This window comes from Ascidiella aspersa, chromosome 8, assembly GCF_963924565.1.
Source record: "Ascidiella aspersa chromosome 8, kaAscAspe10.2, whole genome shotgun sequence".
Taxonomy (NCBI): Eukaryota; Metazoa; Chordata; class Ascidiacea; order Phlebobranchia; family Ascidiidae; genus Ascidiella; species Ascidiella aspersa.
In genome coordinates this window covers 16,097,689-16,125,372 of record NC_139454.1, presented here as the reverse complement: position 1 = coordinate 16,125,372, position 27,684 = coordinate 16,097,689, and the positions used below count along the sequence as shown (strand labels likewise).

Below are 27,684 nucleotides of genomic sequence, written 5' to 3'. Positions count from 1 at the left end.
GGTTGTCGGCCACCTTTAGGCCTTTTCCCTTTGGGCGCTGGCATTCCCACGGCCTTTCCCTGGCCCGTATAATATGATGCGCCCTTCGCTTTTTGCGCCTCTCCCACATCTAATGCAATAAGCCCACGGTTCTAGCATTGTAATGCCGAGTCCCACGCGGCTGCAGCAAGTTTCCCGCCAAATTTTGGTTCCGCACTTTGCCCATTAGGAGCGAATCGATAATTGCACTAATTTATTGATTTTTGTGGGATTTTGTTTGAAAATGTTTATCTGATTTTGCATTCTGAATAGTGCGCTTTAAATTGGTTGGAGTCTACATTATATTTTCGCTTGGTCACGTACTTGGTTATCGTTGATTAAGTTATTTTTTACCAGTGGCATGCATAGTAAAACTCTTTCTTTTGTCCCGTGGTTCAAACAGCCAATAGCGAGATCGCTTACCGGACTAAAACATCGCATTTTTGCGAGTATGTGCATTTTTACTGGCTTGTATCTGTGACATCGTTTGGCAAGTTTGTGTTTTTCCAAGCATCAACCACATTCCATGATAAGGTTTGCGCGGGTGGGCGTGGGCTAGAGGAAGTTTGTTTTGTTTAATAATGCACTCAACGCCCCTTGGTTCCCGTTAAAGTTGGGAAGGTGGCCTTATAGAAACTGTCTAGCTTTCTGATGGCACCAGCATTTTTCCTATAACGTTAAATATCGCGCATGGCGAAGTAAGCTTGTTTTTGAGGTGCGCCTGGGCGGCAGTAGAGTGATGGATTGTAAACTCCCAGATCGTACTCAAGGCTGGCACTTGTTACATTGAATGTATTGCGAGATTTACTGCCTTTCGCACATCGAACATTGCGAAGCCGACAAGCTTTGTTCATTGAAAACTTCGATTCAATTCAAATTGGATGGCAGCGTCAGAATAGACTTGTTTTTCTGGTGCTAGAACGACTCAAGGTCTGCTAATATGCTTCTTACAGATACTTTCTTTTGCAGAAAACAATACACGAATTTTCGCAGAAAATAGTCTACATTTAAAAAAAGAGGCGATATATTCGTTATTATCAGATTTTTATACAAATAATAAATTCTTTGCAAAAATTTTAGTTGTTTACAAATCAATATTTATTTCAGTGATAAACACACAACCTGATACATACAACTGTGTTTTTACTCTGTATATTGGTTGCTGTTTATTTGAAGCTTTTGTTTTGACGTTCCACCCTGTGTTATGCAAAAAGCTGCGTTTATGAATAAACGCTCGTTAGGTGCAAGTTTTTTTTAAAGGGTCAAATGGAAGGTCAAAATAACAAGATTTGGGGTAGGTATGGTGTTTATGTTTGTGAAGGTTCAGACTCTTCCACTAACGGCTTGGATTTTTTTACTTAAAATTCTGCCTCTTTGTCAATGTACATCTGACATACTTAAAAAAGCCTTCGTTCGTTCACCACGTTTATAAATCAGGATTAAGTCGTTACAACAGGATTTGGATTACGCCTTGCCTCACGAATCGCAACTGACAGGATTCTGTTCCGCTAAGACAATCCAAAGGCGGTCGTGTTGTATCCCGGTTGAGCGTCCGGCAAACAAGGTCTTTTGTGACTGTACATCAATCGCCTGTTGTTTTTGCTATTCGCCTAAGCCAAGGCTGGGCCCTCTGTTTTCTTTGCCAGTTTGGGAGAGTTTTTGTGGGGTCACTCAGCGTTTAGGCTGTTTGTCAAAGCCGAGACGATCGTTGCCATAAGTCGTGCCTGTGCTTCGTATTTTTTTGCTTTGTAAAACCTGAGCGCCCAGATAATGCTCCGACGCTCCATTACAGCAAACGCGTGCCTTAGGATTTAAAATGGAAACGTCATTATTTTATCTTAACTGTCACCCTTGTACCTTTTTAAATAAGCTGCGGGCTGTAATGTCAGTCAATTTCAACCAACATGCCACACTTAAACGATTTAAACCCTATTGCATTTATTGTTGTGTTTTAGTTAGTTCAGCATTGTATGTTACTGATTTTAATAGTTGTTGTTGTGAAACTTCGACATTTGTACTCAACTGTATTGGAACTAGCAACTAGGCCAAATAAAAGTTGCAATGTAAGGAATCACATATTGACGAATTCAGATCAAAGATGGTTATTTTTTATTATAACTCAATTTTCTAACTAACCCTTAAAATCGTTATTTCCTTAACTTTTAGGTGAATACTAACGTTTCCTTGTTCAGACCGATGACCAAAGCCCCTTTGCACAACAAGCTCTCTGGCCTTACCTTTAACTAAACCGAAGTAATTCCAATACCCGGTTTCGTTTTTCCACTTTTGATGTTAAGTTAAGTTTGCTAGCGTCTTTCAAACGAACTGACCTAAAAACCGTCCTTTACAAAAATCGCCCGAAAACCAAATATTCGACTGGCTAAAATAACGGGGCTTGGTTATATTTTTAAGGCGTCATAACGCTCAATATTGCTAAATTTTTTAACAAAACCTCGGAAAACTCTTGAAATTTTGGGAGAATGGCACCTCTTGGATCTGTGAAAGTTGAATGTACATAACATGTACTTTTGTAGTTCGTTAAATAGTAATTAAACAAAAATTTGTACAAATAATGTGCTCGTGGACTCCTAGTACCCTAAACGGAGTCAAATAAGTGCGCGGACACGGCGTTGAGAAACATTGTTTTAAAGGAAGTAGTCTTGTTTATAAAAAAGAACTGTCGTGTATTTTTGTGTTGATTGGTTGTTAAAAATCTCTCTTGAAGTTACTTTAATCTTAAAGACGTCTATAGTGTCTCTGTGACAAAATATCGATCTTTTGCATGTCTGAAGTTTGATAAATCACCTCAATTTGTTACATGCCGGACGGTAAATTTGAGTTTGTGAGTTTCATGATAAATTTGACATTATCGCGTAGATTGTTTGACAATAATTTATCCCGTGTTATATTGGAACTCGCTGATTGTCGCATCTGATTTTTCTTTCTTTCTAAACCCTAACAAGCCTGACTTCATCGGAAATAGGACTATGGTGCGTCAAAATTTGGCGCAGCGCCGACTGTGATGACGTCTAGGTAAGTGTAAAAAATTACGCAAACAAACAGCATTCATTTCGGTACAAAGTGCAACAAGACACTAAAGCTTCGCTATCTGGGCAGAGCACGGCTCGATCATGATAAGAAGAAGCGTTTCAACAAGTAGCGCAAACAACTGCACCAGGACTCCTCCCTTGCTATTTCCTACCGACATGTCGAGTGTTTGTGTTCCTCGTGTGCTTTTGCGCGATACATACATGTCGTGTAAACTGCCTTCGTGTTCCTTGTTTAACAAGGCTTCACTTTATGCGACCCTTTGCTCAAACGCTAGAAACCGAACAAACATGTTGATGCAAAGATATGCATACACTCCTGATGCCAAACTTTAAAGCAAATCACATGAACAGATCCTAAAATATATATACCAGTATATTTGTGATTTTTGTTTCGTATTGCAATATAACTCACTGGATTTATGTTTGTTTTACAAATTACTGTGTTTTTATCAAAGGCTGTTTTAACTCTACGTATACTAGTTTTATTATCTTTTTCGTATTGTTATTTGCAGTTGTCTCAGCCTAAACTCCTTTTCTTGATATTATGCTCGTTTCTTTAACAGTCTGATATTGCAGCACTACTGCGGTATATATTGTTGAAACCTTTGCAGTAACCCCCACAAACCCTTATGTTTTCATTGTACTGACGCACCAATCGCAACGGGAGGACGATATAAGCCTACAGTTTTTGGTGTATGCTTTCATGTTGGTGTACTAAGTTGTTGACCACTGCATCGTGGACTCGACATCCTTCGTTTCTTAATTGTCGTTTCTACACAATTTACAAGGGATTAAACAAAGGAAGTTTTATTTCGGCGAACCTTTTTATAAAGACAATTTGCCATTTATCTCGAAAATACATGCGTTTCTTGTGAAGCCGTATGGCGTTCTCTATATGTACCGAAAGTGTGCAGCTTGGCCCTAAAATTGTGCCTAGCATTCATTCATTCATATACTTCAAACTATACAGACCCCTGGCATTTTCCCATTTGTATTTTTTCGGTTTTATCCTTCGTCGGCGGACTTAAGTGCTTCTCGCCCGAGCGAACGCGGCCAATATAGCCCGGCACCCATGACTTTTTTTGGAAACCTTCACTTGTTTAAAATTGTCAACTATTTGCCCGAGAACACGCGCCCCACGTGCCCCGGATAATCCCGGAGACGCCCACCCACCTTGCCCCCGATAATATGGGTTCGTGGGCCCCGTTGGTAACCCTCAATCAATCGCAGGCCGTCTGGTTGCCGCGAAAAATGACTTCGTCAATCAATTCCAATGTTGTTATTGGAAGAAGGAAAATCAAACCGTGTTATAAACGTGCTTTAAAACTAGACTTTTTGTTTTAGATGTTTAAGTCATATTTATACTTTACTGTTTTTTAAATGTTCAAATTCCACAAATACCTAAAATAACAATGGAATGTTTTAATTGTATATGTAACTTGTAAGCCCTCTATGAAAAACAATTTAGGTTTGTCGACTAAACTTGTTTAGCAATGCACCGGAAAACATCATAATATTTAACTTTATCTTAACTTTTCCATGTCATTTGTTTGTATTAGTTATATTCCTCGCCCGTTTTACTGTAATATATAAGTATACATCCATTTGTTTAGCAACACCTCTACTCTATGCGTATACATCTGACGATGACCCATTAGCTTTTTGAGGTTAATGTAATCATCGGTAACTTTTCAAGATGAGGCGACCGTCGGATGAGTTAAAATCTTTCGAATGTCTTGGAATTAGTTGTCCAAAACACGCTCCAAAATTTTCTTTGTGGTACCGGCACGCCATGTCTGTCGATGCCATGTCACCTAGCAAGTAGATAACCCCATCAGTAAGCTGGCTTGACTGTTTTTTCTTATCACCTGTGAGCCCGTATAGGTCTTAGCTGGCGTGTTTGTGAATCCATGATCTCGGTTGTTGTGACTCCATAATCTTAGTTTTGATTCTCGGCGCGCGTTAGCTTCATGCTTGATTTATAAACTGTGGAAAATTCTAGTTCATGTTTCTAGCAAGAAAATGCTGCAAGTCCTGAAGAAACTACTCATATGCTCGAAAGCTATAATATAGCGAAATTATAAGATTTCTTCGCGACGTGTCTACGATCCATTTCTTGGAAAAATCTTCGGTACATATAAAAAAAATACTTGTTCGGTGTACCGGACTATACGTCATTCACAAAAGTACAAATAAAATTTTTGCTTTCATTTTCTACAGGAATTTTGTTAACAAATATTTTTGCAGTGAAAACTTCCGTTCAAGGCTTGCAATTGATAGTTTAAATTTGTCAAACGCAATATGAAGGTAAACCCTTCAACCTACATGTTTTTCTATCAAACTATAAATAAATCTAAGAAACGACGCCGAACAATAACTCACTTCGAAATACGTTCATTTCCTGTAGCGCGATTTTCGTTTCGCTCGAACGCTTTTAACGCTCGTGTAGGATTTGCCATCTAAGGAAGTTCGGATACGGCGAAAATCCAGCTGCAATTGGGATTTCCAAATTTATAGTTGCTAGTTGGTTTATTAATTTTTTTTTTAATGAAAATGTTCCGATAATCTCTCATTTTGGTATAGCACATGAGCAACTAATTTAAGATGTTTTACTTTTTTAATTTATCTTCAATGAAAAAAATAAATACCTTTACAAAAATTATTACAAAGTACAGACTGATGTCAGTTTCCCTGGAAAAACATTAAGATGCCAGATTTTGAATATTAGATATTGGTGGGAGTGTGGGTAATGAAAGTTTTCCTATAAAATAGTTTACAATATTGTATTGATACCGTATGATACCACTACAGTTTGTCTCCATTTTCCATATTCGCTCTTATAAGTATCTCATGTTAAAAGCCCGCCACAGACGAACTTTTTGTAATCCTGTTTTATCCCTCCCTAAACAAATTATGCAATCACCCGAAACTTATAACGTACCTTACGAGCGTTCGTCTAGCTGTATTCATGAAGGGCAAGTATGTATCCATGATGTGTTTTAAAGCTAACGTGCCTAAAAACTATCGACGCCTTTTCCACTTCGCTGCATTACAAATCGCACACCGTCTGACGCAGCAAATAGATTAAAGCATAGCTACGTGAATCACCAGGCGAATACCCGGCTTAGCAAAAACAGTATAAGTTATTTCAACAATATTGCTTTGTTGGAAGGCTGCGGTGCAGTTTTTGCATCATTGCTTTTGCCAGTTTGATGTATTGCTGTCATTTTCTTTCCTTGGCAACTGTGTTTTGTTTTTTCTTGTTGGCCTACACAACAATTGGGATTACTGTCTCATACCACGCCATTTTTCATCATTTTGTTGTTAGTTCTTGTTGAGAAAGCGTTTTAGTCGCCAAATACCGCCACTTGTTGATTTGCATATATTAGCCTACCCTCAAGTCTTTAACACTTATGGTACAGATTAATGTTTAACACTCAATACAGATTAATGTTTAACACTCAATTTTCCAAACACCGGTCCAATTGCGTATCACAAATCATAAGCAAAAAATATTCTCACTGGAAATCTTAAGGAATTTAGTTCGTATATTTGTTTTGCTTAAACCATCATTTGGATATTCTTTAAACCAAAATTTACAGTTGACTATAAAAATATAATTCCAACTGGTGAAACCAACATAAAAAATGCGGCTGCGCTTAATGTGACCTGTTGCAACCTCGTGCACAGTGTAAGTAAGCCATGCACAATCTTATAGAGGTCAACAACGTCGTGTGGTTTAGATTTCGTCAAAACACCTCACTTTCCGCTTTAAATGGCTCGTGCGTGTCAAGTACAGAACTTGTATTAATGGTATAAGTTCGTTGTGTTTGTTGTGTATGGATATGGTTGACAAGTGATAAATCATAAATTTATAAATATTTTATAGGATAATGATGGTACCTTTTTTCATGATTTCGATAAACTCTAATTCTGCCCAACGCGTTGTACCGTTCATTGCGTACCATGATGTCTTTCTTCACCTGCGTTTCTGCTAATGCAAACTGAGCTCAAAGAAAAGTCCCTTCGTTTGTCGTTAAAAACACACAGATTCTTTTTAATACCAACATTGTTATGAACAATGAGCGCATATGACCATTCTTGGCAGATATATAGTTGGTAGAATTATGTTATTATAAAATGAAGGAAGACGTTCGTCTTGTTGCAGAGCCATGCTCTAATGCAGGGATGGCGAACCTTTTCATCGCGTGGGTCACAAACACGACTTTAATCCTTACAAAATGCTCAAGTGGGTCATATATTTAATTATTTGCTAATTTTATGCAAAACTCTGCTGCGTCGTTTTAAGTGTTATTGTCTGGGTTGGTAATTCCAATTCAGATTCCCACAAATATTAAGAAGCTAAATAGTTAACAAATGCTGCAGCACTTTTTATGGTATTACAGGAGTTCAGCAGAAAGCTTTTCAGCATGGTTTATTGGTTTAACCAGGGTTTTTAGAACTTTTAGTCTGCGAACTCTTAGTTTTTTTAGAGGATCGCCAGCCTTTTATACGTTTGACAGCGATAAACAAAATACTTTAAGTTGTCTGCTTTTCTGCACTGATTTGTTAATCTGCAGTTAATGTAGGCCTACTCGTCACCCCAAAACACGTTTGCACAATCCACAGATTTGCCAGACCTGATTTAAACAGTATAGTATTATCTAACGAAGAACTGCTTTTTTACATTTGTTCTTTCATGAAAAAGAATGATAACATTTCGGTATTTCTTGAGAGACAAGTGGGTCATTGAAAATCCGCGGGACAGTGGTTCGCCATCCCTGCTCTAATGGGCCCCAACAAGAATATATACTCTGTTGCGGTATTTTTATATGAATTATCTGTGTCAAACGACGGATTCTGTTGCCAGCAGAAGATCCATCATACTGCATTTTAAGATAACCTGGTATTCATAGAGCTGATAATGCGAAGCCGAAATCAAACTGCATAAAAATGGGGTGCGTTTTTCATGCCTCGATAACAAAGTAATATCTTTCGGTCGATTTTTTTTGCATTTTCACTGCAGCATCTATAGCTTTTGTTACGCAGCGTTGCGAAGAAAATTTCGCGACTGCATACTGGAGAAGGTGTATAAAAACAAAAGGGTGTCCCACAGAGACATATCAACCGCATGGAATTAACCCAACGCAGTAGTTATTTAGCTCTGGCCTCAGGTTTGCGAGATTCAACCAAGCGAGCACTTGTTTGCTTTTGGCGCCCGCCGCCGTTGAGCTAAAATCAACCACCTATAACACTTCGCTTTGAATTTGATCGCGCCTCGGACGCCTCTTTAATGTCACGCGACCCTCTCGGTTTTCCTAGCAGTCGATTGGCGAGTTTTAATTTGTTTTTTCTCTTCGCCCCCCGCCAAGATCAGGGATTGTTCGAGTGTCTATAATAACGACCCCACGTGGCGAGGAATTCGTGGCCTTTTTTACTCTTCTTCGGAATACTGTTACTGATTCTGTGATCTAGCTACGCCCAATCTGTTTAATGGTCTAATTTATAAAAGGGTGTGTATCAAGTCGGTTGATCTACCTCTATCTAAAATGACCTAATTTATTTCCATGTAGTTACTAATTCTGTTTATAACGGTGAATGAGTTATATCACATTTTTTCCAGTTATACTTGGTGTTAAAATGGTACATTTCCTACAAGCGAGAGGTTTTCGGTTGTTATTTAAAATAAGCGAATCGTCATAAAAAGAAGACTTTTGTTAGACTTGAAATATATGTAGTCTCCTTTGTATAGTTTTGACGTTGTTTCCCTAATGCGAAGTCCTATCGGGTTACTCTAGGAGTCTAGATCATCGTTCTTCTTAAACTCGTTTGATAATATTTGATGGCCCGTCGCTGGCAAACTTTCCGTCGCCGCGATATAACGCGACGTCTAGAAATTTGTCTGGATATTTTTTGTCCCTTCGTCGCATTTCCTACTTAATTTGTCGCCCCTAGTTCGCATATGTATTAGGCAGGGATTTTAGATATGCGTCGTTTAAATTTGGCGTGAAAACTTCCAACAATGATAAATTAACTATGGAGAAAACCGCGGCCGTACTGCGACTTAAGTATTTTCGTAAATATACTTTTTTCTGATTTTTTTAAAAAATTAAAAAAAAATTCTAAAATTTTTCACTTTATTTGAAATCGTAAGCCGTTGCTGAAGTCAATAAGTTGTTTTAAAACGTTGACCATTTATATTTCGGCGTTTGTTTGTACCTAAGTTTGTTTTTCTTTAAAAAGGATACTTACTTTATATTTGGCCTGTGGCACATGGCGACATACTATAATATAACAGTACATGGCTAATGTATTTTCGTGGCTAATTAGGGTTTTTGAAAATAAATGAAACGGTCCATCTTAAATGGATCTGCTGATATTTCGAAAAAAGGGCAACACTAGTGCTCGTACGCAACAATGGATTTGAAATATATGATTGAAAAATATAACTGTGCTTAACCTAAATTTATTAAGTCAAACGTTTATACGAGGCCCACAATACCTTGTAATTTTATCCGCTCCAAGTATTAAGAAAAATACGCCAACTCCTAGGTAGGCGTTGACGAAGCGGACATCGATAGGAGAGTGTGCCACATCTTGATAATTTGCGACGCATGTAATTTACTCTGACATGTGTTTTTATTGCGCTAAACGATGATGGGCGAGTGAGTGGCGTCTTTGAACATCAATCCGCGACGCCCGGCTGTGATCAAATTACTATAAAGGAAACGTGCGGTAATATGCTGACGTTATTAAACGCTCGTGATGTTGAAATTGGCTCTGACTATATGGAGGAAAGTGCGACATATTTTTAAGCATCAATTCATTCACAAAAAATCTGCTATTTTGTCATTAGTTCCTTTGACACCTTTAAAAACAATAGTAAAACGTATTAAATATTGTTCCGTGTAATTTAGCGTTTTACGATTCCAATAAAAAATATACCATAATGCGCATCCTTCGACACCCCGTGATCAAAGTAATAGAGCCTCATGCGTCACTGTCGTGATTTAAATCGTGACGTCATCGTTGGACAGTAGAACCGCGATCAAAAATCTAAACGACTTTTTAGTAGAAGTGGATTCCTTTAAGATGGTCCTTCGTTTTCCCCATTCTGCGACAACAGGTGCAAGTCGCTTTAGATAATTTGATTTGATGTACGTTCGTGAATTTGTTGATCTTTATCCTATATTTAAGAGGAGTTGTAGACATCTTGCCTGTCGACACAGTGGTCTGCTAAAAGCGCCAGCTCTGGGTGGCTTCTGGCCCTATGCGCCAAATAAACTTAGTTTATTTGCAACCATGTTTTTATTTTAAAATTGACATTATATGACATTTTTTCCGTCGGTATAATGTAACGCCACAGAAGTATAGTACGAAAAATAACCACTCCAAAAATAACCACTCCAAAAAGTTAACTGATAACGGAGCAAGACAGAATTTAAAACTAAGACTTGTTATATCTCGAAGCACTGCTACGAAGTGTAACCAACACCTAGAATGTCGGCAACCGAGCGTGTCGGCTGTTGTGCTTTGCTCGTCTGTTAGCAGAAGCCGAAAGTTGTTGATCTTACGCTGTCATGACAACCGCATATTTTAGGCGTAGTTTGAAAAAAATATTTATTGTCTGGCTTGACGAAGGATGGTAAGTCTTCAAGCCGTTCCAATTATGGCGAATTATAGCGTTTTTAATTTTTTACTTATACTCAAATTTTTGTCTAATTTTAGTATTACTTTTTTCATTTTAAACGGTCATTATTTCTTTAACTGTTCAAAAAACACTTCTGTGTCGTAACATCGACTAAAATTGACATTCCACTATGTGTAGAATTTATATGCTTGCCTTGGAACTTAGTAGGTGGCAAGGATCGTATCACGTGACCCGTGAAGTAACCCAAACGGCAAACGCGTTATAAAGCAGCCAAAACCACGTGACCCGTGTAATCGCCCAATCACGGCTGAACATTGTGCAAACCTGTTTGGAGACACATGATACTTCCATATTCTAAGTCTGTCAACAGCTGGCGTATGCATTTAATTGTGCAGCGTTTTTCCCTGATAGTTAATATTAAAAATGTTTGGAGAGTTAGATATTCCTAATTTTAATATCTTAGGGATTTTTTTTTTCAGTTTTTGAAGTCAGCATATTGTGTGAAATTTGTTACATTTTCTGGTCGCAGACGAACTCAGCCTTTCCATTTAGACCTAACCCGATATCTGTAGTTAAAACTATTTATTGGCGCTATTGTTAGTGGACAGTTTTACAAACGCTTTTTGGGCCGTATGTGACCTAAAATGTGACAACTGCATTCAAAGTTGTCCAAAGAGTTTGCAACGTTTTGTGTATAGTACACCAGCACTGTATACCAGTGCTTCTTAAAAGCATCTTTCTCAAGATTTCATTCACCCTTGTCTCATGATATGATAGAACTATCTAGTCTATATATAACAGCACAAAATGACTTTTAGTTTGTTTTTTTTTGGTTAAGATCAACTCTAGCTAAGATTTACTAAATTTCCAATCTACAATTTCTCGAGTCAAGAGATATAAAGCTACAAAAGCACAAAACACAGTCACCAAATGTTTGTACTTATACACTCAGTGCAAACCAACTTCTCTATCAAAATAAGCAAAAAAAAACACAAAAAAAACAACAGTTCAGTAGTTGATTTACTGCGAGTTGTCATCGATTTCTGATGGTTTACCCTTATTCACCCCTTTTGGTTGGCTCACCCCTGCAAAAATATTATTCACCCTGGGGTGAACCATTCACCTGTTTAAGAAACACTGCTGTATACTGCCCTTATCGCGCCAAACATGAACCATTTTACCTTTGGGAAAATTGCACAAATAAAGGATATTTTTGACAAATTGGAACACATAACCTCAAAAATGGCGGACCATTTACACTTTCGGTGCAACAGCGAGTCAAAATGAACAGCAAATGTCTTCCCATGGCGGTTTTCGACTTTATTTAGATTAAATTAGACATATGGGTAAATGCAGTGTTGTGTTGTTTCATTTTTTATGCGTATTAGCACTCAGCTTTAAACTCTTATCAGCTAAAAATAACGCGACAGCACTCAACCCTTTAGCGACACTTAGCGGAAATATTTCTCTTGTTGGCGATCGTATATTAATCAATTATTGACAGATTTAATATTTTATATAAATTTTAATAAAAATAATGTAATCGCTTTAAGATTTTCCTATGCCGACAATCCTTTTTACTAGGTTGTTACGTTTTTAGATATGAACTTAACAATGCTTTTTTGCTACCATTTATAGTATCTGCCATAAATTTAGGCATACAGACGAACCTTGTGCAAGCCAACATGAAACCACAAAAACATGCCAACCTTCAAAAACAGCCTTTCCCTACTCACTGTCAAATTGGCGGGCAAGGCAAATTCATCAATTACACAGCCGAGCGAGAAAGATAATAGGCCCCACATCGTCTCACCGCTACAAGCATTTTCAAGTTTCCGCTTGACCGGGCCCATTAGGCATCGTTAAATAAACCTGCGTTGAGAAAAGGGAGACTTGTGAAAGCGTTGGCTGCATTAACTGCACCTCAGCTTAACTGCGTAGTTTGCCCATCTGATTTAGTTCGCTCACTTTGCGGCATTTTAACCTAGTTGTGGTTTTTCAAGATCGTATTCGTGAATCATGGTTTGGTTATCGTGCCGAAGCTTTTTTAGACGAGTTGATTAACCTTTTTGAAATGCGCCCTGTGTTTTTTTGGCGGTGGGGATGGGGTTAATAATAATAAAGGTGATTGGCCATCATCTTTGCCAACACTAGAGTCTAGTTTTATTTTTAATCATTTTCGAATGATTACAAACAAGTATGGGACATTTTTTTTTTCAAAACGGAATGGTGTGCGGGATTTTTGTTAAGAACTATTTACTTCCTCACTTCCAATTGAAATAGTAACGTTATTTGAAAACCTGATATTTCCACATTAAAAATCACACATGATACGAATCTGGAATAAATTCGGTTCAAAATCTATACCATTCAACGTATACTGAGTTCATTCGCATAACTGTGTAATGTTAGGTTGTTTTAATGAAAAAAAAACACTGTTTTATTCCTATATTTTGGTTTGCGAAAAAGCCTATTTTCTGTACCCGCTTGTATTTAATGATTAAAATTTGTTTGGTTCGTTGTATAATTTAAATAGATGATCGATGTGCTAATATTTAAATCGTTTCTTTGCAGAGTGCCAATGCCTTTTTACGACCAGGACACTCGTCTACTGTTTATTGGCTCAAAGGTATAAAAATATTTTTTTAATATTTTATCCCAATTGTGACGATTGATTTAGTACCAGGTATGGCAATGTCAGCAGTTAACCATAAAGAAACATTACTAGAACTGAGATTGCCAGCCTAAAAAAAACGTATATAATAATGTGGCTCATTAAACTACTAACATACCTCGCTCTTTTCGTTGTGATTTATTATCATCAAACCCATTGCTCCTCTAACGATGTGCTGCGTGATCATGCTAGGCGTTTTACTGTGTAACATACAACTACAAGTATATGGTAATATGGTCTTTGAACTTCGCATCGTAAATAAAATAAAAAACTTTCAAATTTTTTCCGCTCAATTACTTTTTCCTTATCAGGAGAAAATTAATTTGGCCGCTCCCTCGCAGTTGCTCAATTACCTCATTAAAATACCTTTATAGAAACCAAAATCTACAACGCTTTGGCAGACCCTTGAATACCAAACTATGATAGTAAGGGATAAATTGTTTGTAATTACTGAGGTATTTAGTAGTCAACTTAAATTGAATCAGTAAGTTATCCGCAGTTAATTTACAATAGTTATGTTCAACCTTTTTAGCATCGTATCTTCTGGTTGATTTTAATTATCGATGCAAGCATCCACTGGTTTTTAAAAAAACAATTTTACTCAAGTTTATAATAATTAAATATTTATTAAACTACGGTTATATTTATAAGAAGGTAGTTGCGTTAAAAACATCTCACAGCGCTATAGTCGCATTTTAGGTTATAGCAGTTATTCTCAAACATTTTAATTTTCCAGGGGCATCGCATATTAATTTCGTCACATTTCTAAACTTAGTACCGGTAATAAACGCTTACAGGTATTATTATCCAATGATATAAGCATTCGAACTCATTTTAATTGATTACGGTTTTCTTATCAACGTATAAAAAATAGTTAAAACCTTCGCTTGGTGCGTCGCAAGAAAAAAGTTATAGATCAGGGGCTGTTAAACTGAGGTCCATGGACCCCTTGGGGAGCCGTGAACTAGTTTTAGGGGGTCCATAAAGGTCAAATTGAAATATTAGTGTTTTTAAGAACTAACAAGTAATTATTTTTTCAAAGAAAAGAGTTTAGTTAAAAATATATAGTTAGACTCTATTTTACTTTCACATTTTGTGGATAGAAAACTGCAGATTTCTTAGTTCTATTTGTATTGTGACGTCAGTTTATGACGTCAGTTATGAAAAATTCTTTCCTTCCGTGGTCCACGCGAAGCAAAAAAATGAGGGTTCCGCGTTAACAAAAAGTTAAAGAACCCCTGTTATAGATCGATATATTGTAGCAAAGGGAGAGTTCAGTTAACGGAAGTCGTAATACTACCAAAACTCGAAATTTTATAGTCACAAAAAGACCTGAAAATGCTTGTTATAATCGTTTAACAACGCAATGACGCACCACACTCTTTTTTGTTTTAGGTAATTGATAAAACAATATTACACATAGAAGTAAATTTCAGGGTTTGTACTTTTTGTTTAGACATTTCAGTTTATTTGTAATATTTACGTAAGGAATGGCATTGCTTTATTTTTACATGTTTTTGTAGGGCGACTCAACTTTGACCCTCCTGGAGGTTGAAGAATCTGCTATATCACAAGGTAGTTGGTTAAGAAAGCTGTGTAGTAATGTTAATCTATCTTGTCGAGTCTAATGACACTTTGTTTTGGTCGCAATACTGATTCTGGTTTTCCGCTTAGTTAACATCTATTATTTTAACACTGTTATAAACAGATGAAAGACGAAAATAACTGGGTAAAGTAGTGCTACTTTTTATTACTGATAGCAAGTAAAACACTCGCGCTCAATTGTTTGTAGTTTTGTAGGAGTCAAATATTTTTATGGCGCCATAGCCTTAAGCAACCTTTTTATAGAGTAGCTCATGCGTCGTAATGTTGAAATAGATCACAATTTTTTATAACAAAATAAATGTACAATGCTAATGTTGAAGGTAATACATACTATTATGTGCATCCGGTTTTGTCGTATGTTGCAAGTTTTGCAACTTTATCACCCTTTAAGAATTTCACGTATCCCAGCTCATATTCCACGCACCGTACATTGTTCTACTTACCTCATATTCTACAACTACCACTAGAGATTGTTACCGCAGGGTCGCTCTCAGGAAGCACGTGGTAATGGTCCAACTCCTATGCTTTGCCTATTTTAATTATATATGTAAATGCAAAAAATTGTTTGGGCAACTTAAAGAATATAAAGGCATTGACGTTACTAAAATAAATGTATCGTATTGTAACGTGACTGATATGATTTTTGCAAAGTAAACAAGATAATGCTACCCGACCAGACCAAAGGTATGGGGATGATGAACAAGTTGTCTGTGGACGTTATGTCGTGCGAAGTTGCCAGGTTGATGCAGCTTTGCTCTCGACAGGTCGTGCCTATAACGATCGAAGTACCGCGTAAGGTAAAGGTTCCGGGAATTTGAATAGGGCCCAGCAATAACGACAAAATCCCTTTTGGAATAGATTGTTTGTTATCATGATTGGTTTAGGTTGTGTATTAAAAACTTTTTTATGTATTTATGTAATTTATGTAATTTGTCATTTAAAAAAAAAGTTTTTAAAATTAAATTCAATATTTAACGTATTGAAAAATTTTTATGGACGCAACGGTAGTACAGCAAATATTAAATGTTCAACTTATCGAAGTATAGCGCAAAACATAGGAAGTTAGAATTTCCCGTTTTTTTTTTCTGTTAGGCCCACCGTGATTATCCCAGCGACCTTTTTCCGGACACCGATTCCGATGAAGTTGTTTTGACAAATGACGAGTGGTTCGAAGGTAAAGATGCTCAGGTATATACAGGAGTGTAAGTTCGAGTCTCAGCGCAGACTGAACATCGTTTTGTTTATTGTGTCGCACCTGTTTTCCATTTATTTTAAAATTTGAAGATTGTTGGGGCCGAAGTAAATTTGATGTCCCGCCTGAGTTAACCTTTTAACCCAGTGGTTCTCAACGCCCTGGTGTGTCATTTCTAATGCTCAAGGGTGCCCATAGGTATTTGATAATTTTTAGGAATCTTTTTTTGCTCAATTGGTAAGCTTCTTGATACAACTATTAGTGTACGATAGAGACCATTATGTCAAATGACATTTTCCTACATGTTTTAAGTTGATTGTGTTGTTCCAGTTCCATTTATAGTGGCATTTCAGTAAAATACTCAACGAAAATCCAGTTGTGGTGCCAAAAATCTATTTATATTTTTGAGGGTTGCCCTAAGCCGTAAAAGGTTGATAATCACTGTATCAACCTAATGTAATTGCCCAATTGTTATTCACAAGCTAGTAACTATCGTCACTAATTTTCTTCATTTTTTTCTTCTGGATATTCAGTAGTATGAGTAATGTAGCATTCTTTTCAAGAGCATCATCTAGCGGTTATGTGTTTTAGCGCAAAAAATGCAGCCTTGATCCGAGTAATAAAAGGCCGCTAAGCAGCGGTTCCAGCGACGGAAATGCAAATGGGGAACAAAAAGCCACTCAGAACGAAATTGTTTCCCAAAGCAATACAAAAGTTGAGAACAAGAAAGAACCAGTGGAAAAACCTACGATCAACAACAAAGGACAAGATCAGGAAATGGTCGAATCACCGCCATTACTAAAACCTTTTTCTGGTATGTTTTGCTTACTTTAATTTAAATGATGTAATATGTTTAGTTAGTGCAGACCTGGGCAACATACGGCCCGCGGCTTATTTTCAATAAAATACATAGGCTAAGCGAAAACCAGGGCAAGTTGACAGATCTTGTCAAGACCCCGCCAAATTCGATTTTTAGCCTGTTCTAAATGCTAAAACGGAAATTCTTTTCGCGGTTCGCGCGAATCTCTTATGTCTTCCTAGTATGTTTCACGCGATTTTTTTAGCATTTTCACAAACAAATAGCGTCCTCTGCTCAGTGGCATTTTCTCCTACGAAAGTTTAACAAACTTAGCCTAATATTTAAAATATATATAAATATTATTTAAAATATATATAAATATTAGGCTAAGTTTGTTAAACTTTGTAACACATCGGTTACTTAAAGTTTTAAAAAAGAAGAAAAAACATATAGGTAAGTTTTTCGTACGAAATTTTCATGTATTTTAATCTTAAGTTTTGGGTCAACGCGCCCCACAACTTAATAAACGCTAATATATCAAGCAATATACATTTTTAGTCGATGCTCAATGCTTCACGTACCATCTAAATCTAAATTAAAGTTTGCATTTTCAAACAAACATAGTCGCAAATTTTTCGCGCTTCGCGCGACGTTTCGTCACCTTCTTTAAATCCGACTTAAATTGCACATTTTCGCACAACTCTAAACGTAATAACAAATTGGTTGATTATTTTTTTACACCGTCAGAGTATGACGTCATATTGTATTGCGGCCCGCGGCTAAAAATAATTGCCCACCCCTGGTTTAGTGGATAGTATGCGGATTTTTGTAGCGAAATACCCGATATTGTCCTGGTAAATTGTGCCTTAAAAGATAAAATAAGAGTTACCCTTATCTCGGCGATTCGATGTATTTAACATTTTTCCTATATGCATTTGTCTTAAATATATGCAATTAAAAACTTCAATCAACCTTCAAAAAGAAGAAGCGATTTCTTCTTTAGTTTAAGCAGCTCAATGTGTAATCTGAAAGCAATTTGTTGTAGCAATATGTGTTTGGCAAAGTAGCATCTAACCTAAACGTTAGGAAACGTTGAGAGATATGCAATAGTGAAAGTAATCATAGCTCACTTAATGTAATAAAATAGGTGTTGTACTCTATTCTACTAACACGAAACATTTTAATCTAAATAATAAGTGTCTAAATGTGAAAGATCTTGTTAGTAGTTAAAGTTGCATAAAAATGCATTCAGAGGTTACCCTTTTCACATGTTTGTTCCGCAATAGTTAAGTGTGCTATGTATTTTAGTTTTAATGTTTAAACTCTGGAATCTATTTCGTTTTTTATATTTCTTTAAAAAATGTCTGATCCTGGTTTTACTCTGGTTTTCAAACTTTTTTATTTATTGTTTATATACGCGTCAGCGGAACAGTGGTCGACAAGCAGAAACCTGCTGCCAATGGTTTCGGATTTCATAAATATACCTTATACAGTATATAATATATATGTGACTTTTTAGGGGTACGAGCATCGAAGTTTCGCCACTGGGTGGCCACTGTCCAACACCCGTCCTCCCACATCACCAACATCCCTAAACTGAGCACCTCACTTCCCGGATCTTGCGACGGTTTTCATGTCAACGATAAATTCGCTGCTGTTCCACTAGCCGCAGCCGGTGGTCAGATAGCCATTCTCGAGGTAATAGGTGGTGCTACGTGAGAAAAACTATATCTCGCTCGGTCACACACACAAGTTTCGCACAATTCTCGATATGTTTAAATTAATCAAGGTGGTTTACGGCTGCACAGAAACCAAATCTATGCACGATGCACAAAAAAATACAGGTCTATCTTCAATGAGTTGGAGAGGCGTTACTTACGATGCCGTATTACATAAACGTTATAGATTCGCTTAATGGCAAAAAATGAATATTAGATTCATTTCGCGTAAAGGTCCAAAGTCGCTAGCCTATGCTCACATTAAATGATTTAATAAAATACTTCTGTGAAGAGCGGTGAATTATATTGTTTATCTTGTTTTGGTTGGCGAAAGATTTAGTTTAAGTACGACATAACAACTAGTTTCTTAAATATATATTGCATTATTATTACTAGAGGCAAATTTTTTTTACTTGGCGAAAAACATCAAAATTTTGTTAAAATTTACACGTTCGGTCAAAATATGTCGAAGTTGTTTAAAGTTAAAATTTATTACAAAATGTAAGAAAATCGTTTATAAAAACTACCAAACGACGTAGTAAACTTTATGAAATTGTTAAATTTTATTAAGATTTAGTGTTAAATTACAACCAACAACATTTTAACTGTAATATGTCTTCATTATAGAGCAATATATAGTAAAGCCCGTACGCAAACCGACAGAATTAACCAGGTACTTCGTTTTTGCGTCATATAGTTTTGTATCTTTGATTTAGACAATTGCATTGAACAGTATGCTGTTTTTTTTTACGGTGGTGATTTGCAATTATACCATTACCTATTTCGATAATATGCGAGGTTTGTATTGATTTTCTGCAATTAATTTTACCTTGTATTTCAACTGTTTACACAACAATTTTTTAAAATAACCATTGTCGTGTTTTTCTTTGGCATTTTTATAGTTGTTTGTCTTTATAATATGCCAAAACTTTATGCAATAATGCGTTGTTTAAATCAAGGTATTCCTAATAGATTAAAATGTTGTCAAGGAAATTTTAAGGTCAAATTTGTCATATTTTCATTAAATTTGTCAAAATGTCTCATTTTTCGGTCAGAAAATTATCGCCCTAATTATTACAAACATTTACGATTATAAAATCACTTAAGGTCGCTTGTAAGCAGTGTTTTTTTAAAGGTTTTTAAGGTGTCAAATTTCTCCAGTGGTTTCCCAAAATTTGGACTTGCAACTCGTTTAAGCAAATATGGCTATTTTTTATATTTAAATGAAACACTTGCGGTCTCTTAAAACTACTTAGCGGTCACCCAAACCAAACCTTAAAAAAACCCTTCTTGTAAGTACAAAAAAACGCCTTTTAAACTTAAACTTTCTGTCTGGTTGTGTACCTCAGGACAAGTACACCTGATAGTGTAGTTAATTTTGTACGTCACTAATGATATATGTTTATATTGTTGAGATTTAAGTTCCAACTGCGCCATAATTTCGTTTTCAGGTCTCTCAGACCGGTAGAGTCTCGTCAACACCAGCAGCCATCCAAAACACCAGCTCTGTGACCGACTTCAAATGGAACCCGTTTAATTCCTACCAGCTGGCCGTGGGTCTTGACGACGGCGTAGTAAAAATTTGGAACATTTCTAGGTCAGGGCCTAAAGGGATCGAATCTGAACCTGACAACGCACTGATAGGTGAATAAAATAGTGTTACATAAACTTGCAAATAACATACTAGATTTACATTTTCGTTTGCTAAAAACCTAACCAGGGTGACTAACAAAAATACTATTGACGTTTCCGTGATTTCAATAATGCACTACGTTTTGTTCAAGGGCATTACACAAAGGTGGTATGCGTACAATATCATCCTCTGGCACGAGATCTACTTGCTAGCGCCTCATTTGACATGAAAATTATCATCTGGAACGTCGAGACAGGCGACCAGGTAATTACATTTTACCTCGAAACAATGAGTTTTTCTTAAGTTTGAATTCTAAAACGGTGTTATACAGAGAAATGCTCAAATACAGAAAACCCTTTAGAAAAAACGGCAATGCGAATGTTTGGTGATGAAGGACAGAACCAAACTGATAGCAAAAATGTTTTATGTGACTCTTCTAAACAACTTATCTTTCTAGCTTAAAACCTTTTTTGTATAAGGAAATCATTTTGAAAGGCCACGAAGAAGAAGTTATGCATATGAGCTGGAGTTCTGACGGAAAATACCTTGCAACGGTAGCAAAGGATAGTAAGATTCGAATCTTTGATCCTCGTCACTCAACAGAGCCGACTAAGGTACAAAAAATTATACGTTTTATTGTGAAGAATATCTCCATATAACCGCATTTCTATATCTTTATGTCCAGACTTTATGGGGGCAACCTTATATACCGGTTGGACTAATAAGCAAATCCGAATTAGACCAGGATCAAACTGATATTTATCAACCATTTGTTGCATAAATAAACAAACAATTTTCAAAAACGCTTTAAATAAAATATGATTGCTTGATTTTCTATAAACTCTATCCAGGTTCACTTTAACTAAAAGCTCTATTTTTCAGTTATTTAGAACAACAATCTGTGCTGATTGCCTAGAATAGGACCTTTTCAGTCTTCGACCGCTTTAAATTTATTAAAAGTTTGATCGCCCTTTCCGCTTAACAGTAGTAATAATATATTTTTCGTTGTCTGCTTTCCTCCGATAATGTCCACTTCGGGAACATGCTTTTTTACGTTAAATTAAACTTTTGCATTTGTAAAACATGCCATTTTTATGCATGTAACACTATTAAGGTGGACCTACTAGCGTCCTTAAAATTCATTGCTTGCCCTTATGCAGAGTCGATAGACCAAGTTTGAGAATGGCTTCGGCCACTTTTTGCTATAGAAGATTTTGTAAATCATAATAGTTTAGAAAATAATACATATTCATGTATTTCAATTTATTATTACGATTTTTGCGTTGAAATGTTGCCAATGCTGCTTCGATTTCTCACTGTTTTTAAACAAGCCTAAAGTGACGCAGATAGTTGATTTTTTCCCCTGACATCGGGCATCGGAATTAAATAAGAATTAAAATGCTATTAAATGGTACAATTGTGAATGTTATGCCGCGATTTTTCCATACTCCTTGTTTGAAACATTTTAGAGGTTAAGCTTTATTTGTACGAAGCTCACATTAAGAACTGGACTTATTTGAATAAATTCCGGAACCACTGTACTTGTGGACAATAAAAAACAACAAATAGTATAGGATTTCATACTCGATGGTCGTAGCAATTTTACAGTAAATGACGACCCATAAAAAGTACGTGATTTTATTTCTGGTATTTAGGCAAATAAAAATATTATCAAATTACTGAGCGAATATCATGATTCATTAAGGGAGGGACCTACAGTAAATTACTCGGAAAGAGCTTTTCTCTGTCACAATTTTGTTTTCTCTGCTGGCCACAGGTTGCACACCCCTCTTAAGCAATAATATGAGCGAATTTTTATTTATCTAACGATGTAATGAACAAATTGGTCAGCTTGCTAAAATAAAGTACACAATACGTTTTTATAATCTTGTGAGCAATTAGAACTATTTAAATATGTTACTTACTGCTATAAAACAAGTTATTTTATATTTGATTCTGTGCTGTAGGTTTTATTTATTTTAATTAACGTGTCTGTGTGGTTTGTTACACGCTACCTCTTTAAAACCTAATTGTAGAAAACATCTTATTGCACTACAGAGATCGTTGACGTTTACCTATATTTATAGAAATAAATAGATATAGAGAAATATATATGGGCCACAACATTTGATAGAAACAACAACACTTTACTTTATATCTAAAAAATAATTACTTTTGTTAAACATTGCGTCTGTTTCGTTGCCGTATTTTCTTCTTTTGCTTGTTGTCACTCGCTCGTTGTCTTACGCCTATAAGCAGGGTTAGCATTTCGTACTTATTTGTAATGTTGTGCTTTTCTTAAATGCATTGTCTTCAAATATATTAATATCCTTGTTTCAAAAAAACGTGATTTCCTTCAAGTTGAGCGCTTGGTTTGGCCTATTTTTATTTCTAAAACTATCTTTCAACTACTTATCTTAAGCTAAGCGAAAAAAAAAAACATTATAAGATCAATAAAAACTGAGGCAGTAAAAATCTTTAAACCAAATAATTTTGTTACAATCATCAGTTACAAACATGTATTGAACAATATCGAGTGATAACCTACTTGATCATCACAGAGCGGCGTGCTTTATTTTTGGTCTTAGCGGAGGATAAACCTGCCTTATTTAATATTTACATTTTATAGATTTTTGAGTTTTTTTATTTAATTATATTATTTTAGTTTTTCTACCGATTTGGTTTTATGCCTAATTTAATACGGCGAAATATATATTTATGTTGAATATATATATTATGTAAGAAATAATCGCAGAATAATCTAGCAACGCTAGCAATTCAGGCAGGCACTATTAAAAGATCTTAAAAGATATATATATTTGCCAGCAAATGCATCGTCAGTATACATAAATAAACAAACGCACTGTATAAGAAACTGCTGTTATTGATTAAGGTCAACATTTATCTTGCAATGGTCAAGGTGATTTCCCATTTCACATATTCAGTGCAACATGTAGGAAATATTTATTTTCCCTGTTTTTTATTAATATATCTATATCAGATTGGTCAAAAATAATAATACACCTGATACTTGAGGTGTTTTAACAGTAAAATATGCCACAGATCGGCCCAGGTCCTGAAGGCAACAGAGGGGCTCGTATCGCATGGGTTTGCAACAACACGATGCTCTTCGTTTCCGGTTTCTCCAAGTACGTAACTTATTGTCATCTCAATCGTAACGCAATGTACTTATCACATAGTAAAATCTACACAACTTTTTACGGAAATTGATTTGTAATATGTAAAGTTTATAACGTTTTTTTAGAATGTTTTGGCGGTTTAAGATACTTTCCGTGTGACTCTGACGTTATCTAAGCACTCTTTTTTGAGGTTGCCATGTATTGTTTGGATTAAAACGATAAAAAATGGTGACACCGTATATGTTCGTTCACTGTTTTGTGTATTTCAACGCAAAAAAAATGTTTGTTATTTTTACATGTTGTATTTGAATTACCACCCAATTTTATGATACGTTTAATGCTAATGCAATTTTCTAAAATACACTTTCAAGGTTTATAAGGTAACGTTACCAGAATTGTTATGTTTTATAATTTGTTTTTACTTCTTTTTTGTTTTGTTTTTAATGTAACAAATACTTCACTAATGTTACAATACTTCACTAACCGGCAGCTGTAGGCTTTGGATTAACAAATTGTATGCTTTGCTACTACCATTTGCAGGCAAGGTTCGCGGATCGTAAGCTGTTATGACGTTTCAAAGCTTGAAGAAGGTCCCCTAGTAGTTCACGAATTGGCACGCGCACCCTCTACGCTTATTCCACACGTCGATCAAGAAAACAACATTGTCATGTTAGGAGGAAAGGTATTGTTTCAGATTATAGTATAGCCTAATTAAGAAATACTTTGTTTCTTGGTAAATTCGTATAAAACCGACAATTTTTTTAGCATGGTTTGTGTTTATTATCATTAGTTGAAATATATAGCGTGCGTTGGTTCTTGATTTAAATTTTGTTGTATTTTTGTGGAGAACTGTAGTACACCCGCTGTTATTGCATTAATCTTCAAATATGATAATCTTTGTTGCAAGAGATAGATTGAGCACTTTACGCGGCAGAGCTCTATCTCAATTGTGAGGACATGCGACACTCTTAAACAGAAAGAAAGTCATTTTCTACCAACCTGAAAAGTCACTCATAAACAAAGTTTGTAGGCCTCGTGAGCCCGTGGTTTTACTTCATCCCACAATGTTTCAAATAAATTCGGCCAAATTAGGACAGAAAGCTTACTGTCCTAATGATTTACAAACCGTCGGACACAGCAGTTAAATTAGGACAATTTATTGTTTTTGGTTCAAATTTTAGGCCTTCGGGCAATCCTGGTTTGAGCGTCCATTCATTTTTATTAGACATCGTTTGACTGAAGCTAGGCTTAATTCATTAATTGAAAAATATAATGGTGACGTCATAAACGCGACAGGTTCACTGCAGCAAAAACCCACAAAGACAAATGTTAGACTGGCGGTTGTTTTTGCTTCTTCCATAGTGCTAAACTATTAGTTCATATTGTCTACTTCTTATGAATATTTCCTTAATGAAATTGTACATGGCGACCCCCCCAGACAGCCCTTTGCGACCCCCAGGTTGAGAACCACTGAGTTAACCCATTTCACCAACGTCTTTGTTGTTTTGCGAAATGCATAAAATTTATTTTTTAAGTTCAGGTTGATTTTGCAAACTATCACGCTTATTGCAGCAGTAATTCCTTAACATCGGTGTACAATGCCAGTAGATCTTTACCAATAAGACAGCTGATAAATACTCTATTTCGCCTGGACAACACCGGATATTTCGTCTAGTATATTCTGTGGCACAAAGTTATTATAAAAAAGTTATAAATCTACGGTCATTAGATCACCCATTGTCAAAAACAAAAAAATTTGTCAAACAGATATTATTTTTTCTTCATCCATATGAACCTCTTCGCACGGTATGTTCAAAGTTATGTTTTATCTCAAAACACTGCCTCTACATTGCAGATCATTTAACATTAAAAGTAACAGCAAAATGACTTTGCGGCTATGAAACATATTACTCATAGAGGAAGGCGCGAGTTTAAAAAAATTGTGTAAAGTCTGGCGCGGTCAAAAAAGAAACCCCTTTTCTACAGGGAGACAACCTCCTCGTATCGTTCGAACTTCTTTCGGAGGAGCCCTACATCGCCCCCCTCGCCACCTTTAGCTCGGACCAGGCCTATCAGGGATTCTGCTTCCTCAGCAAAACCGTCTGTGACGTCAAAAGTGTCGAGTTTGCTCGGGCATGGCGAATGGGAAAGGCCTCACTGGAACCGGTGTCCTTCAAAGTCCCAAGGGTCAAGGTTGGTCACCTCGAAAAAATATTTCCTTGGTTTACGTCTCAGATAATATTGTGTTATCAACGAAATTCTTGGGTACACTATGCACTGATCTGTAATGTAGCTTGATAATGAATTGCAAAGCCAAAAAGGTCGAGTAGATCGACGTCAGTTTGTTTATTAAGACCTTTCGAAACTTCCGATACGAGTTAACTATTGACTATAACTGAACATTATACAAGCTCGTATCGACGTCTTAAACGTCTTAATAATCAAGATGATATCGATCTACTCGACCTTTTTGGCTTTGCCATTCATTTTATCACCGAATTTCTTTTAATAAGAATGGCTACAGCTGTAATACTTTCCGACATCATAATTATTTTGAAACGTTAACAATAACATAAATAAAGTTTAAAATCTGTTTTTAGATGGAATACTTTCAGGACGACCTTTTTCCCAACACGCGGCGGACTGACGTGGCCACGATGTCCTCCGACGAGTGGTTAAATGGCTCCAATACACTTCCTGAGAGTTTCAGCCTGAAACCCAAGGATATGAAGAACTGTAAGTGTGTATGAGATGCAATTTAGGATTGTTAAAATAGAACGGTGAACAAACTAATAGTTAGTTGTAAAATCGTTGATGCAACGCATTTGAGAAAATCGGAGCTGAAGTGATAAAACCGAATTGAATTGATTCATTGTAAGAAACAGTTATATTCTTGTTAAAGCAATATACACACTCTTTCAGTGAGTGATGCACCAAAAGAAGCTCCAAAGCAACGAAAGTATGAATCGTACAACCCCGAAACTTACAAGACTGACGAAGAAAAAAAGGAAGAGGTAAAAAGCGTTTTTTAGTGTGATCTGCGACGAATAAACCAATGTAACGCGACTTGGTATGAAAAGCACCGCGTTTTTTCGTACATATTTAGTGGTTTAATGAGCAATCGATTTGGATATTGTATTAACTTCTGATTTGCGTTATTCTCACAGCTGGTAACTGCTATGTCCAACAAACTGGACCTTGACAAAGAACTTGAACAGGATACAATGGAAGGGGTAGACGATGACGAATGGGCAAGTAGTTTGTGTTCGAGTCAGATGGGAGAAACAGGGTTCTGGTCTTACCAATCATTTTCTTTCGTGCACGTGACATAAAATCACTCAATATTGCCTAGTTTTGCTCAATAAACGTATATGTTCATTTAAGGAATAATAGCTTCGCGCCCAATTTATACCATTAAAGTTTAAAAAATCGGCAATGGCTATAAGAGCTTCGCTACTTAGGTAAATAAAAAATGATTTTACCAAATTTAGAAATGGGAACTAAACTAATTTACTTGGTCGGTATAATCGATACTAACATATATGTTTATTCTTTTTAACTTTTACAGGACGATTATTAACCATTACGTAGTATGTCTTCTGCTGCTACGTTGGTCAGCAAAATGCTCGCCTTTATACTACAAATTCTGCACTTTTTCATTCCGAAAGAAGAGATTTGATGTCGATTTGTTCGCCGGGCCAACTTATTCAAGCTAATATATTTTTTGCTATTATTGGTGCAATCATTTATTCAATCATGTTTATCTTTAGGAAAAACAAACGTACAAAGGATTTTTATTACATATTGAATGATTTTCTGCCAAATTTACTAGTTGATTTCTTATAATTTCTCGTCGCGTTTTGCACCCTTATGAACTATAATATAGAAATTTAAGTGTAACAATTTGACTAAAAGAAAACTTGTAAATTGTGACAACATTATTTAATCCTAAGAGCTCATGTCCTCTAAAAAAAATTGTCTACGTTTACTATGTAAATTTTTTAATGCTTATATCGTAGTTATTTTTGTGTTTTGATTATAGTAAAGCCAAGCAAGTTGACCCATCTCATTAAACCTCGCTACATATTAGTTACATTTGATATGTTTTGTTTTTATTTTACATCGGTCTTATGTATTGACGTTTCCAAGATATTCTTATTACCAGGGTCCTATAGAATCTTAAAAAATACAACCTTCTTGCGAG

The 27,684-nt window shown here is 36.0% G+C and overlaps 1 protein-coding gene across 2 annotated transcripts in view; it reads left to right on the top strand.

Annotated features, from left to right (window-relative positions):
- LOC146136325 (coronin-7-like) overlaps positions 1-27,657 on the top strand; it is a 60,860-nt gene extending 33,203 nt beyond the window's left edge. The window contains exons 8-23 of one of the 2 annotated variants that reach the window (XM_083395959.1): positions 13,294-13,348; positions 14,917-14,968; positions 15,650-15,795; positions 16,091-16,186; positions 16,782-17,004; positions 18,509-18,687; positions 20,159-20,351; positions 20,492-20,604; positions 20,820-20,954; positions 23,404-23,489; positions 24,021-24,162; positions 25,467-25,673; positions 26,081-26,216; positions 26,403-26,494; positions 26,648-26,731; positions 27,049-27,657. In XM_083395959.1, the coding sequence (XP_083252085.1) occupies positions 13,294-13,348; positions 14,917-14,968; positions 15,650-15,795; positions 16,091-16,186; positions 16,782-17,004; positions 18,509-18,687; positions 20,159-20,351; positions 20,492-20,604; positions 20,820-20,954; positions 23,404-23,489; positions 24,021-24,162; positions 25,467-25,673; positions 26,081-26,216; positions 26,403-26,494; positions 26,648-26,731; positions 27,049-27,060 (1,951 nt within the window). In that variant the 3' untranslated portion in view covers positions 27,061-27,657. Of the gene's footprint in view, positions 1-13,293; positions 13,349-14,916; positions 14,969-15,649; positions 15,796-16,090; positions 16,187-16,781; positions 17,005-18,508; positions 18,688-20,158; positions 20,352-20,491; positions 20,605-20,819; positions 20,955-23,403; positions 23,490-24,020; positions 24,163-25,466; positions 25,674-26,080; positions 26,217-26,402; positions 26,495-26,647 lie in introns of both variants that reach the window. The other variant, XM_083395958.1, reaches the window with a different exon arrangement.
- The last annotated feature ends 27 nt before the right edge of the window (positions 27,658-27,684 follow it).